The 16,288-nt window shown below is 53.7% G+C and overlaps 5 protein-coding genes across 5 annotated transcripts; 1 reads left to right on the top strand and 4 right to left on the bottom strand.

Annotated features, from left to right (window-relative positions):
* Positions 1-298: 298 nt before the first annotated feature.
* Z520_02623 (uncharacterized protein) lies at positions 299-1,463 on the bottom strand (the record flags this gene model as incomplete). The annotated part of the gene is made up of 4 exons (XM_016773136.1): positions 299-493; positions 553-672; positions 749-889; positions 1,257-1,463. 4 exons carry the CDS (start codon positions 1,461-1,463, stop codon positions 299-301), a joined length of 663 nt encoding a protein of 220 aa, XP_016636606.1.
* A 387-nt stretch (positions 1,464-1,850) lies between these two features.
* Z520_02622 (uncharacterized protein) lies at positions 1,851-4,883 on the bottom strand (the record flags this gene model as incomplete). The annotated part of the gene is made up of 3 exons (XM_016773135.1): positions 1,851-3,510; positions 3,600-4,764; positions 4,808-4,883. 3 exons carry the CDS (start codon positions 4,881-4,883, stop codon positions 1,851-1,853), a joined length of 2,901 nt encoding a protein of 966 aa, XP_016636605.1.
* Positions 4,884-5,678: 795 nt separating this feature from the next.
* On the top strand, positions 5,679-6,728 carry Z520_02621 (uncharacterized protein; the record flags this gene model as incomplete). The annotated part of the gene is made up of 1 exon (XM_016773134.1): positions 5,679-6,728. One exon carries the CDS (start codon positions 5,679-5,681, stop codon positions 6,726-6,728), a length of 1,050 nt encoding a protein of 349 aa, XP_016636604.1.
* A 1,302-nt stretch (positions 6,729-8,030) lies between these two features.
* Positions 8,031-13,544, bottom strand: Z520_02620 (uncharacterized protein; the record flags this gene model as incomplete). The annotated part of the gene is made up of 1 exon (XM_016773133.1): positions 8,031-13,544. One exon carries the CDS (start codon positions 13,542-13,544, stop codon positions 8,031-8,033), a length of 5,514 nt encoding a protein of 1,837 aa, XP_016636603.1.
* Positions 13,545-14,263: 719 nt separating this feature from the next.
* Z520_02619 (uncharacterized protein) lies at positions 14,264-15,221 on the bottom strand (the record flags this gene model as incomplete). The annotated part of the gene is made up of 4 exons (XM_016773132.1): positions 14,264-14,391; positions 14,447-14,681; positions 14,740-14,903; positions 14,954-15,221. The coding sequence occupies 4 exons, from the start codon at positions 15,219-15,221 to the stop codon at positions 14,264-14,266; spliced, it is 795 nt and encodes a 264-aa protein (XP_016636602.1).
* Between the last annotated feature and the right edge of the window lie 1,067 nt (positions 15,222-16,288).

Genomic DNA, 16,288 nt, shown 5'->3' with positions numbered 1-16,288 from the left:
GGGGGGGGGGGCTTGCCTTTTAGCCTGGGCATCCCTATCCTCCTAGGGAATAGGACTCCTTAGGCTATAAGCCCGCTTATCGATCCCGGACGTGCGAGACTATCTAGAGCAGAGGGGCAATGCTTTTAACCTTCAAGTCTGACAAACTGCACTTCATCTACTGACTCTGACACGAACCTTACACACTGTCCTGTACTTACCACGTATACCGTTTATCCCTCCACCGCATACCGCCACAGAGCGCCTACAGTGCACTGTAGGTAGAGACCCTCGAAATCTATCATGTCCTCCAATTGAGTCACAACTTGGCAAGGAAATCCACCACGATACGCCAAAGGGCAGCAACTTGTTCATCCGAGTAGTACTTCATGAACAAGGCTGTCAACACGACCAGCCCAGTGCTGATGCTGAAGTAGAGGATAAGAGGTGTCTTGATATAATGCTGTCCGTCGGGCGGGTCTGGCCATTTAAACATGGGTATCGTGAGAAACACCTATGTCCAGCATTAGCAATGGATATATGCAGGGCCGCGGAGTGGCAGTTCCAACGTACCGCCACGAAGGTGAATGGGAGGAAGACGGCGGTCAAATAGGCCAACACCCTCATCTGCCTGGTGTCAATGGTCGTGTTGAGTGTGGCCCGAGTCATGGACATATCGGTCAGCGAGATGAGCTATGAGACATTCAGCTTTCCTTCGACTCTTTAACTCGTTCGCCGCTTCTTCGCGAGCAGCCCGGGGCTTTCCTACCGTGTCTTTCACGTTAGCAGCCGTGTCGTTCAACTCTCGCACGCGGCTCTGGAACACCACCAGCCGGCGGCGCGCATTTCTCTGGTCTCCAATGACTCTTTGCTTGTACTCGTGTAGACTGTCGTCCCAAAAGCCTCCTCTCTGTAAATATGATTAGCTTGTTGGGTCCTCGTAAACCGAATTTTTCCTCGATGCAAAGAATGGGAGGTTCTTCCAGGCTTCCTCCGTGCGATACTTGCCTCGTACAGTCTCGTCTCGGTGTGCGTGGTGGCCTCGTCGACAATCGGCAAGGCGGAGGTGACACACTTGTCTAGCTTTTCAAGCCAATTGACCCCCCATAGCGTTCTCTGCAATGCCGCTGTCAGATCCGAGGCCGTCCCTTTTTTCCGCCAAGAATTTATGAATTCATGGTCCACTATCTGTTGATAGAGTGTCATACTGTTCTATATAAGTCGCAAATGTCAGGATCAGACTTGGACGGTAGAGAAGAATTTGGGACCCAACAAACCTCCAGCTTCAGAGCCTCTTTCACTTTCTTCATGACTTTCTCCAGCCTCTCGGAAACGACGTGACAAATCGAAGTCAAGAGTATCACGAATACCAGGCTCCTAGCTCCGTATTTGTCGTACTTGAACGATATCATGATGTCTTCTATGGCAACCCCGAGTTTGACATATCTTCGTCTATCGAGGGGTTGGGTGAGCGGTTGAGCCATGACCATCCCCGTACCGAGTAGCGATGAAGTCCAAAACAGTCCGAGTTTGTCGCCAGATATACATGCGGAAGCGCAGACTTCGAGTATCACGCCGGCGGAACCTGGTGGAGAGCTGTGCACATTATGGCTCTGTCCGATTTGATCGGCCGAGCCGTCTGTTGAGCGGACTTGTTCATGTAAGAAATGCGGGATTGTGACGCCCAGCTGCCAATCTCTCCCTCGTGCAGATTCAAAGGGCTCGATTCCATCTATTGGTAAGCGAAGGCTGAGTTTCCCTCCTAGATAATCAGTAAGTGTCTCCCAAGCCTCTCGGTGGGCAAAGAATAGGTATGTGATCATCATGTCTCTGGTCAAGCAGTCTAACACGCTGAGCACCAAAATGTCAGATCAGTCCCCGCTTGAGAAGACGCGCAAGGGAGCGGAGTATACACCCACATTAACCTCTGAGTAGCCATTGTTCTCACTCGCTGCAAGGCCCGTCCTTGTTAGCACAGAGCCAATCTTCCGCGCGAGGTTTGGGGTATGGGGCACGGCCACGGCCACGGCCACACTTACATGCTCGTAGAGAAGTCTGCGGAGGTCCATATCACTATAGTGACGCATGTGCGGGAACGAAAAGTCCAGGACACGCATATCTCCATTCCCAAACCTCAGGTGCTCTGGCAGCCACCTCTGAGCACGGCTCATGTGAGCAAACAGTGCCCGCCCTTCACGACCGATCATTTTGACGAGTTTGTTGTCTCCATCTTCGCGGTGGACTCCAGCGTAGAAGCTATTGAACCTTTCTCGATCCGCTTGCAACTGGCGGTCGTCCAGAGACTGTCGAATAAATGAAGGATAATACTGTCTTGCGTGGATGAGATGCCTTTGCCAAGGGAAACGGGTCCGATTTGCCGTAGAGTTGGGAGCCTCTCCCGCGGTGCCTTGTTGCTCAGCTTGTCGTTCCCGCAAACGCTCGCATCTAGGTGGCTCAATGATGCCTAAGAGTGAGCAGCAAGCATCGAGAGAATCAAGGCTCCACAGACTGCTCGCCCACTCTGGCTCATTCATTTCTGACACGCAGCTCAGAACTGAAAAGTTGGAGCGGCCAAAATACGACAACTTATCGGTCGCGTCCTGAAGAATCTCATCCGAAATTTGTGTCGGCGTCGGCGTTGACTGCCCTGCATCCAGCTTTCGCCGTATAGTAGCCAGTTCAAGACGGATGCCATGATCTCGGAAGCGGAGACCCCAAGGAGGGATTCTGCCAATTCGATCTGTCTCACGGACGGCCTGTCTCTTTTGAACCTCGTCCAATAGGCGGCGTCTATATTGCGCCGAGGTATTTGAAAGCAGATCTAGGACAAGCAGGGCGATTTGGCTCCCTTTTTCCTCCCTCGAGATGGCCTGGCTGAGATCCTCCGGTTGTTCAGAACACTCTTCGTCGGAGTCCACATCTAAGCCGAGACTGAGTCTGGACCCGGAGCGATCCAGCGCAAGGTCGTGGTAATCCTGAATCGATCGGTCTGTGTCTTCTAGATTTGCTGCTTCTGGCTCTGCTAGAAGTGTGTCTGGTGCTGCTGGCTGCTCTTCTTCATCGGGATCTGCCAGAGGTTGGTCTATTGCCGCTGGCTCCTCGTCTCCAACAGGCTCTGCCTCATTTCCAGACTCGGCTCCGGACTCGGTTCCCGACTCTGAGTCTCCATCATCAGACTCTGAGTCATCTGCAGGATCATCCAGATCACGCAATCTTGAAATTGCCATCCTATGTGCCCATTGCAGCAATCTTGTAGTCGGATCCAGTATTACGCCTCCTGGCCTCTCCGCGTCTGTTACAATGGCGTTTGTAATGTTCTCAGGTAAATTATCGATATAGGTAGGGCGAAGGTACTTCCATGACAGGCATAAGCCCAAAGCCATGTACGCGGGTTCGTTCCTGTCAAGAGGAATACCCTCTAATAGAACATCCAGAAGGCCGCGAATGGCTCGTCTGATCCGGGCCTTCAACCGAGTGCCGATATGATCGTTAAAATTATCAGCAATGAAAGTTAGAATTCGAAGAAGCCAACTGTCCACCTCGAATGTTAGTCATTCCCCAGTGGACGCCATCTGAAAATAGGACACCATTTAAGCATCCAACTGGAAGGTAAGACTTACAGACATTCCTCAGGGTCAGCGTCATTCTCAAGAGGATACCCATGTAGTGGGTTTCGGACGGGGTACTTCCGTGGGGTGGCACCGGGTGGTTGATATGTCACCAGCGAGCCCAGGACCCGATGCAAGGCGGCAGCGATGATGTTTGGTATTTCTCGTAGCTTTTCTCGTAGCTCCAAGCTTGGCCCAGAAAGCAGCTCGGCCAGAGGCTTCGCGGCCGGCACAAACCCGTCTTCGACCATCAACTTGCGCCTTAGCTCCGTCAGCGCAGGATACTCTGGTAGGATTGGGTTCTCGTGTCGCAACGGGTTTCGGACCGAAATGACGGCGACGAGGCTGAAAGACGGCTGAGTGTCCGGGAAGACGAGTTGTCCCCTCTGGCTGATATCTACGAAATCAGCAATCGGCACCGCGGGTTGACCCGGCTGGGCGCTGAGCTGCGTCGCTTCCCCATTGATGAAAAGTATCATATCGAGGCAGAGTTCCGTCGCGTGATCTGCGGCTCCAGACCTTGGCCTGGCAGTGGTCCGGCACTTGACGGTGAGCACTCGCCCATTATGCGAAAGATCCACGGTATACCTGAACAATCGTTCAAGCTGACTTTTTTCGTCGACGGCGGAGTTCCTGGAAGATTGGCCCGGTACCAACTGGATTTGCCCGCCCAAGTGCCATGTCACTCCCAGCCCCGGCTCTTTACACGCCACCACCATAGCTTGTACGAGTGATCCTGGCCCCACACGCGACGCGGACCTCACGTACGAGGTAGATTTCTCGATGTAGACATCGACCGTCTCGTCATCTTGGTTTGGTATAGCGCCATCACGCCGCACGCTTCTGGCATATTTTTTCAGCCTTGTCGGTTGCTTGCTATCGATGAAGCCGCGCTCGAGCCTGCTAATGCGGCAGCCGGCGGGCGGGTCGACCCTTAAACCCCAGCCGTCGCGGGGCTGCTCTCGGGACTGAGAGAGGAGCAGGAATTGCCCGGCTAGATGGTCGGGGCTTTGCAGTGATGGGGCCAGGTAAGTCCGAGCAATGAGTGCGGGCTGGCTCGGCTGCACATCATAGGACGTGACTTGGAGAAGATTGTGATGGTAGCTGAGGAGAGCCAGAGTGCCTTTGCGGCCGATGACCAGCGGCGAGTGAATGAAGGAAGAGGGTGGCGAGTCTCCTGCGCTCGATTAGTCGGCTGGTGCTGTTCGTCGGGCATTCACGCAACCTCCCTGCTCCCCAGCTGTCCTCAATCTGCATCCAGTCGGCCACCGGCTCTGGAAAGTTGTTTTCCGCCATGGCTCGGGGGAGAGCGTGGCTTCAAATGAGCTTCAACTCCACAACTGCAACATAGGGCTGCGAAGTTGTCACAACAACAGTGCAATAATGACAAGAACACTGCGCTTTCATTTCTCCAAACTGGAGGCAGCCTGATGCGGCTGGAGGACTCGACGGGGCCATTCCCGCTCTCAATTGGAGAGGGGGTTGGTTTGCTCAGCTCCTAGTGGCAGCAGGTGGCATATCTGGCAGCCGGCGGCTTCTTCCTGCAACCTGCAGCCTCGCCTCACGCTGCCTTCCCTTTGTGCGTTGGCAATGCAGCTAAAGAACAGTGGTGGGTTGCTGGGTGTGAAATGTGACAAGTGCTAGCAGGCTTGCAGGACGAAGTCACCTAGAGGCCTCTCCAACTAGAGACCACCTAATTATATGTAGTTTAGTGCACGCCTTCAGACTTTGGCTGATCAAAAGGAGGGGGGGGCGGTGAGGGCCAGCTTCCAGCTCAGAGCTGATAGATGCCACAGAGAGACTCGTAAGCGGCATGTCGGTGGCTTTTATTAGGTGGGATACTAGATATTAGGCCAAGCTTAGCCAGGAGAGGGCGATCAAGGCCATGTACGTAAAGGAGTGGCGCTTGTGCTTCACGTGCAAGTCTGTACACGTGACTCACTCGGTCGGTAGACCTGCCTGGTTTGGCGGACTATTACGGCATGGCTTCGTGAACTTCTCTTGCCTTGGATAATTCTCTCATCCTCCCATCTGACCCGACGACAGCAAAAAACAACTTGTGAACCGCTGTGAACCAGACTGCACCCGACCATGGCAACTGTCGACTCGAACACCCGGACTGTGCAGCTCTTCACGGATCGAGACTCGGACTTCTCAGAACCAAAAAGCCCCAAAAGCCCTTCCGTGTCTCTCTCTACCTCCAGGAACAAGTCCCTCAGGACCTGGGGCCTCCAGAGGGTTGACTCGAGAGGGCGTATTGACCCAAGCGAGCTTCAGGTGAAGATGGTCAAGGTGTGGCACGGCTTACGGAGGAACAAACATGCTGGATCTATTGTTATGATAGACTTCTGGTTCGAACAACCACAGCGTTCAAAGCGCATCTCGGCCGCTGCTATCAATGTGACTTTCCACGCCAAGTCTGGTACTACGTCGGAGAATCTTGATGTATCGACAATTAAAAATGGCTCATCTCTTAGTGGCGATCGGAAACACTCATCTCCAACGCCACCTGCCATTATTGCTCTTGCCCCAGAAGGATACGTCGGTCTCTCGAACAAATCCACGACGAAAACGCTGGCCGGCTCTATCAACGTAGGCGCCGCTGTCGGTCCCCTCAGCGCAACGACCGAGTGGGTCCAGGAAAGCGGCAAAGTCTCGGCAGGCAAGGCAACAATATCGGGTGCAGCGCGTGCGCGCAACTTCCACTCTGATGAGGGCCACAAAGACACGGCGAGGTGGACGTTGACCGAGGATGAGTTCAATAAAACCGGTATCCCGTGTTATGTACAGACAGCCATCCTCATCGAACGGGCAGAACAGGATGCCGACATTGTGGCAACGGTCGACGCGTCGGTCACGCTTTCGGAAGGCGAGTTGCCAGACCCCTCCCGCTCAAAATCCTTCCGCTCGAAATCCTTCCGCTCAGAATCCTCCCGCCAACGACTTTTTGGTAATCTCCCTGCGTCCGAGGCCTTCGTCTTTCGCCCTGGTGATAAACCAAAGGAGGGGTCTGGGTCGGTTGACGCCCAGACCAACGTGGAGGACTTGGATGCTTGTTGGGAGGAGGCCGTGGAGTTGACACGGACGGGGGGTATACATATGCTGGCGCCTGAACCACCCAGATTCACGACAGCAGCTTGATCATGTTGGAGGCTCTTGCAATGAGATATGTCTGGTATCTAACGAGTTATGACGACAACAGTGGTTTGTACTACAAAGGATTTGAAGTCTTCGGGAGTTGGCTGGGAGGTGCCGCCGTGACAGGGGTGGCACAGTGTGATTAGCCTCAGCGGCTGCGTGTATTACTTTTTTTGCTATTTCCCGCCCTAGCAGAGTAGGCTTGGTTTCGCTGCGGTCACCGGTTTAATTACTGCCAGTATCAATGCGACCTTTGAACTAACACGCCCACCGTCTCGAATCCTAGAACCGGCACCTCAGTAACGCCGGGAATGTCGTCACCTTCGTAATCCCGAATGTTCTTTGGTCCCCCCCCCCCTCCCTGCGGGATCAATGGCTGGCGTTGTGTTCTAGAGAACGTAAGCAATGTTAACAGGCTGTGGAGAGGAAAATTACCTGTCGTCTACTGAAATTGTCGTTTACCGAAGGTTGAGAAGTTTCGACAGTGTCTACTCTGTCAGTTCCTCCTGTGGGCTCAAGCAGTTGCGTAGGCGGCTGTTGACCCCGTCCAGCGACGTAGTAGGGCATCACTCAAGGATCCCACCTTTCATCAGGGCCGAAACGGGCCCTTATCGATATAATCGGGTAAAGTTACCACGAGGCTAGATATACGTAACGTTAGCGTCTATACGACTAGAGCCCGAACGGGAGCCTCCCTAGTAGGCGAAGGAGTACGGCAGGAGCGGGCCAGAGCCGTGAGGGAGCAGAGGGGAGTGGAGGAGGAGAACGAAAGAGAGGAAGGGAGTAGAAGAGAGTAGACGAGCGAGCGATTCGACTAAATAGTCGTTAGCGGGAGAGTAAAGCGGCGAGGGATAAGTTAGCGAAATAGTCGTAGGCGTCGACTGTTCGGGGATTATATATATATATATTATACCTCGTACAGACGGGTATAGAGTACAGAGTCACAGAGTCCAATATAATAATTTTCCATTCACGGAGTCTCATACAAAACCGCCCCTGTTTCCCAAAATGCCTTATGCGTCGACACATCATGATGACGACCACGACTTCTCGTCTCGTCTGGTCTGGTCTGGTCTCGTCCGTCTAATATATCTCTATCTTCGCGCGCCCAGGAATATTCTCCACGCGGGAAAAACCTTTTATTCATCAACCTGAAATCAAATAGCCACCACAAACAAAAGAGAATTCCATCTCATCCCTTAGAACTCCAACGCTCAACGTCGACATGAAAAAGATCAAAACCCACAAATCAATCCACCAGTTTTCTCGTGAAAAATGTAATTAATCCTTTGCATCCTTTCATCACTACGGTAGTGTTTCCGCCCCAACGCCGACGCCGTACCTATACGTACCACACAGCCCAAACACCCAACCCGCCTCCCTGGTGCCAGGAAACTGCATCATGTACACCCTCTCTTTCCCCAGCGTCACGCCTCCCGTGTGGGCAATTTCTTCGTCCTCGCTCCACGTCTTGACCGCAATGCCCGTCTGCATGACGCGCTCGAAGCAGCTTTCGCCCAGCACGCTGTCCAAGAGCACGACGTCGCGGTTCTTGTTCTGAGTGATAAGAATGCGCTTCTCACGTCCGTTGCCGTGGATGCGGTGGGGGGTGTGGTTCGAGCTCGGGAGACGGGGTCCACCACGGTTTTGTGGGCCTGGTTGACCTACCCCTCCCGCTGCTGCAACGTTGGACGGAGATCGAGGAGGGCCGCCAACTGTTGCTGGTGGGGGAGATGCGCCTGGAGGAACCCCCAGTCGATCGGGCGTTGACTTGCCACTTTCTGCTGCTGCGGTTGATGGTGCTGGAAGGACTGTAAGACGCGCAGCCCCCAGATTTTCCCAGTGCTGTCCCTTCCTGACGTACAGTCGGATTTTCATGTTGTTGACCATGCCTCCTCCTTCTGCTGCAGCGGCACTTGTCGATGGGACATATGGTCCGTCTTTTCCCGGGATGAACCCAAGCTGACTGGGCGGAGGTGTGCCTGAGCCCGAACCTGTTGCGGTCCCAGTGCTAGAGGAATAAAGAGAACCCCCCGTACTGCCGCCGCCGCTTTTGCGAATCACCGAAGATCGATTGACATTGAAGGCGGTGCTAACGCCAAGTCTCTTGAGCGCCCCGGAGAAAGCGCTTGTCACAGTCCCTGAGCTCTCCACTGACATATCGATTGATGCGGGTGTCGGAGCAGATGAAGCCCGGTAACTTGATTTCTTCTGACTCCCAAAGCTGAACCATGAGCTCGCCCTCGAGCGACTGTGTTGGGCTTGCCCGACGTTGAAAGTCACCGAAGGTTGGCGGCGAGGGCGTGCAATTTGCAGCTGGATATACGTAGGATTGTTACACCGAGCCCAGTTGATCATTCCATACAGAGCTTCACACTCTTCCGGATTTCGCGAACGGAACATGACATTGTTTGTTGTTCTGATCTTGGAGTTCGCTGTAGGAGGAGACCGTATAGAAATGTCCAGTGCAGTTCCCCTGCGTAGCGGAACTATTGGCGTCAACTCGAAAGCTACCAGGGGCTGTGGGGAGGTCGAGGGCTTTCCCGGCCCATGGCTGTCAAACGAGCGACTGGCCAAGGAATTCTGAGTGTCAGAATGAGCCGCTGACATCTCAAAGGCTTCGATCAAACCGGGCGAGATGACAATAGAGCACTCGTCAGGATAAATCTGCTCCCACATGCCTTTGTTCGACCACGAGCATATCAACGCTATAGTCTTCGCCTTCTTCTCTGATGGCATTGTGATCGATGAAGGGGCCTTGCGGTAAGGACCCTGGGAAGCAGAGTCCGAGGGAGCCAGTGTTCGAGTTCCGGCGGATTTCATTGAAGGCGGAGGTACAGGTTTTTTTGATGTTCGACCGTCACCTGCTCTGATTGCCACGAGAGGTGTCGGTACATCCCCATGCTCCGACAAGAAGTCTTCCGACGTGTCTGAAGACGAACTGCTGCCACTGTCTGAATCATATCCGGAAGTGTCGGAGCTTGTGGATGGTTCATATTCATGCTTCAAGGGTGAGGAAGTCCGCCTTTTTGCTGTCTTGTCTGCCGGACTCGGGGTAGCTCTCAGTACGGGACTGGGCCGATTGCTTGATATCGGCTGCAGAACGCTGGGACTATGACTATGAGGCGGGGTGGTCCTAGGGGACAAAGTCCCAAAACTGGGTATTGAGGGGCGATCTTGACGTGTTTTGTGCACTGGCGGAGCTGGAATATCTTCAGTATATAGCTGGCTTCTGGGCGAACTCCTGTGTTCCCGCTTAGACCGCTGCTGTACCTGATCAGGCGTATACGTTGACAACGGTGTCCCTGGAGGTTGTTTCGCTGGCGGGGACGACAACGGACTTGCTTGAGCTTGCTGAGTTCGAAGCTTGTTGACGGTGGGCAGGTCTTTTGACGGGGTAGAGGACAATGTACGATGATAGTCTGGCCTTTGAGGTGCTGTACTTGGGGAAGACTTCGACGAGTATGGGCCATTGTTGGCCGTCGGTAGCGGATATTGTGAGTCCCGTAAGGCTGGCTCCGTCGCACTTGCTCTTGATATCTTTGTCTCGGGCGATACCGAAGGGCTTTTGTAACCACTGCCGGCATTGCCTGGTCCACTGAGCTTTGGTAAGCCAGCATTTTTGTTGCTTTTGACCTGACTGTTCGCATCATCAGGAGACTTGGGAGGTTGGGGGTGAGGAGATTGCCATGCTTCAGGGGTTTTGGTTTGACTTGACAGAAGGCTAGGATTAGTTGATGCAGTTTTGGATGACGATGAGGTGAATATAGTAGCTGAATCCCGTATGGAACGATCTGAAATTGTGGATCGGTCGGAGGACAGGACTGACGGAACCGAGACGGGGCGCCTTGGGGGAATTTTCGAGGCTGGCGGATACTGGGGAAGAGGCTTTGACGCCAGACCGCCCCCTAGATTTAACCGCTGTGCCGGTCTCTCGACGAGCGCCCTGTTATGCTGTGGACGCCGACTCAACTCGCTGCGAGCCCCAAGAACAGAGGGCTCGCCAATGGGTACATCCAGATATTCGGGTGTGGTTGCAGGACTTTTATCGACTGTCTGACTGCTGATTTTTGACGCCGAGGCCTCGGACTCAGCCGCTGGAGCAACGGCCGAAGGTGAAGGTCGTTTCACAAAACTTGGAGTGCGGTTCAGCCTCGGGGGCAGCGGGTTCGAACCAAGCATGTCCATCCACTCCGCCACAGCTTCTTTATCGTCGGTCTTCAAGGCTAATAATTCGTGCCATTCTTGTCCTATACCTGCCCGACCGCGAATCATGATGACGAGATCGAATCCATCCTCACCACGTCTGGCAGATATCGAGTTCAGCTCAATGGGGGCAAAGAGCAGCCACTTCCCGGTATCATCGATTTCACAGATCAGAACATCTCCACCAGGGGAGTCACCGCGAGCGTTGTCTCGGAAGATCAGTTCGACGCTGCAATCCATCCTTTGTCCACTAGAATGATAGATTGTGAGGTTGAAATCGTCCCTTGCCTTGACGCGGCGGGTCTTGTTGACAGTGATGTGCCCTGATGCTGCCATTGTCCTAATATCGCGGGCTCTTGTTGCATCAATGTTGGCAGCTGCCTCATCTTCCAACCTGGCTTGCTCTTCCTGGTTCCTTCTCTTCGCAAGCGCTGTCAGATCAGCATAAGTATTGGCCATCTGTGCAGCAAGAGGCACGTCGTATTCATCCTTGATCCGATTAAATGTCTTGCTCAGGGCTTTGACCCTCACAAGCGGTCTTTTCAGGAGATATGCAACGTCGACTTTCTTGCCCGTAGCGTCCACTAGGTCGCCAGCCTCGTCCCTGGCCATGCTTTGCTCTTGAGCTGATGAGCTTTCCAAGGGCGCAAGGTTGACAACCACGTCCTCAAAGCCGAGTCTCCAGGCTTGCAGATAGTCTCTATATGCCTTCTCCGACGTTTGGGCCCAGTTGAGTAGACTGTCCAGATTCTGGGAGGGGATTCGATTATGCAAGGCCTTCAACCTTTCCAGAGCAATACCCATATCGATGATAGGTCTGGTGGTGCTCGCATCATCCTGGAGCGATGCCGATGTGAACAAGCCCGCCGCCGCCGCCGCATCCGTTTTGGATAGGAGGCATTGGAGCAGAACCGGGATGACGCCGTCGACTAAGGTTCGCAACTCCCGTCCATACTTTTCTTCGTCAGCCACCACCGCAGCGATTATCTCTTGTGCTGAACCTGGCTGTTGTTTCGCACGAGTAGTTCTCGCATTCCGTCTCGATCGACGGGCGCGGCTGCCCCTTGGTAATGACAAAACAGACATCAGATCCTCGTGAGTGGTTAGCTTGCGTTTGAGTTCGCAGACCTGCGCTGGAACCTCTCCCAGAGCCTGCGGCTCTAATTCGACTTCTTTGAAAGTCTCCACAGACTGGATCGTTGGAAGCTGATGCGGATTTGTGGGGGGGCAGGGTCGTTGAGGTAGACTGGGAGCTCTGAGAGTCGCGTTCTCAGCTGGGGAACCTTCTGCCCGCGACGCTGCGGGCTCTGGGGAGGCTCCATCCGGTACTTTGTCCTGTTTCGCCGAGCCTCGCTGGCGGCGAACTCTTGCACCTCTCCTCCGCAGGTTGGAGGGCGAGCCATCACTTCCATCTTGTGCCTCATTTGCAGCATTGCCAAGTTTTGAAGAGGAATTTTGGTTAATATCTGGCGAAGGGACCGAACCACCAGGCCTTGATGCATCGTGGAGGCTGGATGCTGTCTGATGAGGTGAGATGGAATTCCAAATCTGATTCGGATCGGGCGCGATAGACTTCTCTGTGGAGGATCTCTTCCGGTGCGTGCGTTTCCTCAACGGCTGGGGCACTTCGACTGGCGCCAGATCGTCCAAGCCATCCTTGTTGTCGACGAACGGATCGGGTTGCTCGTCAAGCCATGCTTCAATACTGGGTAGCCTGTTGCCGTGGGAAGACATAGCCTCTGACTTGACGAACATGCCTCTGGTCTTGCCCAATAATCCACCTTTCTTGGATTTTGCCAGTTCTCCGTCCAGAGAAGCCTCCTCTGTCCTTCCCAACAACGCGGCGTATTTGCTGGGTCTCCAATCACCAGGAACATCGTCTTCCCGCCCTGTTGGTTCGTGTGCATATCTCCCAAGATCTCCCGACGCGATAGATTCTGTAGTCAAGTGCTGAGCAAGCTCTTCGTCTGCTCGGCTCTCCAGGTCGTACGCAGGCGGCAAGGCCTCCTCTTGTGCTTGGTCATCGACTGAAACTGGTGCCACTCTAATGCCGTCGTCATATGGCAATGTTTGTCCCGCGCCCTGGCCGGCGCGCGAAGCATGCTCTGTTCTAGAGCGTCGTCTCCCTTTGCTCCTTTCTTGGTTTGAAGTGTAGGAGAGGTCATACAATCGTGATTCCGGTCTTGTATTGGCTCCGACTTTTGCATCCTTGTTGTCTTTCGCCTGCCTCTGCGTCTTCCAGTGGCCATCGCTGATGATGCGCCTTCGCGGAGCACTGGAGCTCCTGGCCCTCTCTTGATCCTCCTCATTCTTTGCTTTGGTCCTTCCGCCGACACGAACCCTGGACTCGTTTCCATATTCCGACTCGGGTTTCGATATAGTGGAGGGGCATTCCGAGATGGGTATCGATCGAACGCTCACAGCATCTGGGGCCGGAGCATTTGCTGCGCCTTGAGCCTGCCATTGTCGGATACGGTCTTGAACAGAAGGTGACTCGTAGAGCCCAGTGGGACGAGATGAGTCTACATTTTGCGCTTTGGTGGAAGAGCGTGTAGTAGAGCGATGGTTCTTGGATGTTCGGCGGACGGAGGTTGGAGTCGAGTCTGCTCGCATTGACGGATATGCGTCCTGGTGCTATGTTGTGGTGGCCTTCTATATCATTCAATGCATAGCTATCGCTCGGTCCATCAGACTTGTGTTCGCTAGATGTGAAGACCAGTCTGTGGGCATGTTGAGTTCGGTTTGCGCACGAGGAAGTTATGGGTACAGGTGTGCTTGGTATATTCGAGGTGCTTGTGGCACGGGCGCGCACTCTTGGGCAAAAATAACTCCAGGTGCCAACGGTAAGGAGATCCGAACTATCACTGGGATTCACTGGGTTTCATGCAAGGCGCAGTTCAACCAAATGGCGGTAGCGCAGGTGGACGCAGGTGGGCGCAAGTCAATATGCAGGTTGCGTCAAAGGCCTCGCCAGCCCCAGCTTGCCGGGCCGGATATGTCGCGACGGTTTCCAGAGCAACCACCACGATCGATAACCGAACACGACCCGAATATACAAATAGAAGTAATCAGTCGATCCCATACTCGAAAAAGAAGGATTAACAATAATCATTGTCTAGTGTGCAGATCGCCTGGCACTTTTCAGCTCCCTTGCTGCTACTCTCGAGCTATACCTCGCTTGCCATCACAGCCACCGCAATCCAGACCACTTGGGATCTCAACCAATTCTTGAAGCGGGATGCAGTTCGGGGAGACACCGATGGACTCTTGCTCGTACAGCAGCCAATCCGACGCCTTCTATTGGACGCCACCCTCCTTTCTGATCGCACCCTTCATGCATGTTTGATGTGGCCGTTGGCTTTCGGTCTGGCCACAGTGCCATTTCCTTGCACCGAATGCGATATTCGGTCAAGCGCTTTGAAAGCTTTGGCTGTCATTCTCAGACTACTAGCGAGCAGAACTGCGGATTTCCGAGTGAGCTCTGACTTGAGAACACGGGACGAGGGAGGACTTACTTGCTGGAATGACAATCCAGAAGAAATTCATCAAGAAGTAATAACACCAGAAATAGTATGGCTCGGGTCGGCAATAGGTCAAATTCTTGTGGTAGTGATCAAACATCGAGGTCGCGTAGTAGAGGATGTCGCCATAGATCTGTCCGAGTGAAACGATAGCCTGCAGTGGATAACGCAAAGGGTGCGATACAATAATGAAATACACCATCAAGAAGGAGAGGGGACCCCAGAAGACCTAAGTGATGTCAACACTGTCCTTCAACTCGAACTTGTTGGGAGAGAAAGGCCCCTACCGCCGTGATGGTCTCCATGCACAAGACAAAGGGATCCGAGGTCAGATATCTCGAATCCGACAGCGAGTATTCCTTCCACAATTGACCGAAGATATCTTGGAGACCGCCCATGCGAGTGTGGTTGTAGGCAAAGTAGCCTTCGAAAAACAAGTGAATGAACCCGCCTTTTCCATGTCAGTGTGCATCTCGCCCAGTAGTGTGGCTCTTCTCATACACAAGCAAAACCACAGCGCAATGGCCTTATCCGCGACTCTGAGACGTGGTGCAAGACTCGACGTGAGGAACCAGGTGAGCGAGAGGATGATTGTACAACCAGTCGCAAAGGTAGCTAGTAACTGCGGAACGGTCATTTCGTTGGTAGCGTAGTTGACGATTTCAATCTCGGTGGGATAATATGGATGGATCGCTTTGGCCACGATGGTCGCTGGCGCAAGAGGCGGCGCAGGCGAAGGAGAGGCTATCAGATTCCTGAAAAAATCCATGCTGGTGGTTGATGATTACGAGGGAAGACAGACAGCTTCAGGTGCAGGAGAATCGTTGAGAAGGAAAGCTCTCCAAGAGAAGAAAAAAGAAGCGCGATGAAGATCAACCAGACTCGACAATTCCCTGGCGCCAAACTCCCCGACTTCAAGAAAGAGCGGACGATATATGCGTGATGGGGCTCTGGATGTTGGAACTCAGAGCAATGGTGTTGACAGAGTTGGGATTTTTGCCCGACAATGCCCTACCTGCTCCATTGGGTACACACGTTAGGTGGCTTGGATCCTGCTGCGGACTATTCCGCTGTCGAGAGTTGCCTACCTAGCTCGCTACCTAGGTACTGTAGGTACCCAGCGCTCGCCAGGTGCCTAAGGCGGTTGCCCTTGGGGTCCATGGCGCCACTGATGGCTCCCCTATTGTGTCCTCCCCAGATCTGCCTTACCTACCTAGTAGGCACTGCTAGGCTACCTACTAATACCCGTTAAGCCAAGTTCAAGTGCCCGCTAGTCCTCCACACCTTCTTCCAACTTCAACTGGAACTGGAAATCTCTCGAACGTCAGGTACAACTTCCTTCTTTCCAGGTTTCCCACCGATTGCCGACGTCACACAGTTCTCTGAAGTCGCCGCTGGCTCTGATCACCAGTCATTCCTACCACTTTTGAAATGCTCGGCGTTGATCGCATTACTCAGGTCAAGATGTATCACTTACATAGGTGGCTCGGGATCGCCCGAGTGTGATTCGAGTTTGATGCATCTCTTCGATGACCTGGGCTCAGAGGACCCATCTCCTCTCAATTCGCCATCCAGATTGCCCTGGACTTTTCCCTCCTCAACGTTTCCCGCGACTCGGCCGTCAGCCGTCAACTCCATGCATGGCGTTCGCCTCCTCGCTCTCACGGGTCGCCGCTGGGCCCTTCGAGATGCCAATCACGATCTCCATCTCCCACATGTTCCTGGAAAAGTGGATTGTGACTTGGGAATGTTTCTCGTCCTGCGGGGCCTTCCGACGACGGCAAGCGAATCGCATTCCCCTTGGCGTCATTCGAGATCCTCAACATCACTGGCACA

This window comes from Fonsecaea multimorphosa, assembly GCF_000836435.1.
Source record: "Fonsecaea multimorphosa CBS 102226 unplaced genomic scaffold supercont1.3, whole genome shotgun sequence".
NCBI lineage: Eukaryota > Fungi > Ascomycota > Eurotiomycetes > Chaetothyriales > Herpotrichiellaceae > Fonsecaea > Fonsecaea multimorphosa.
The sequence above is the reverse complement of the archived record's forward strand: the minus strand, read 5'-3'. Positions and strand labels throughout refer to the sequence as shown.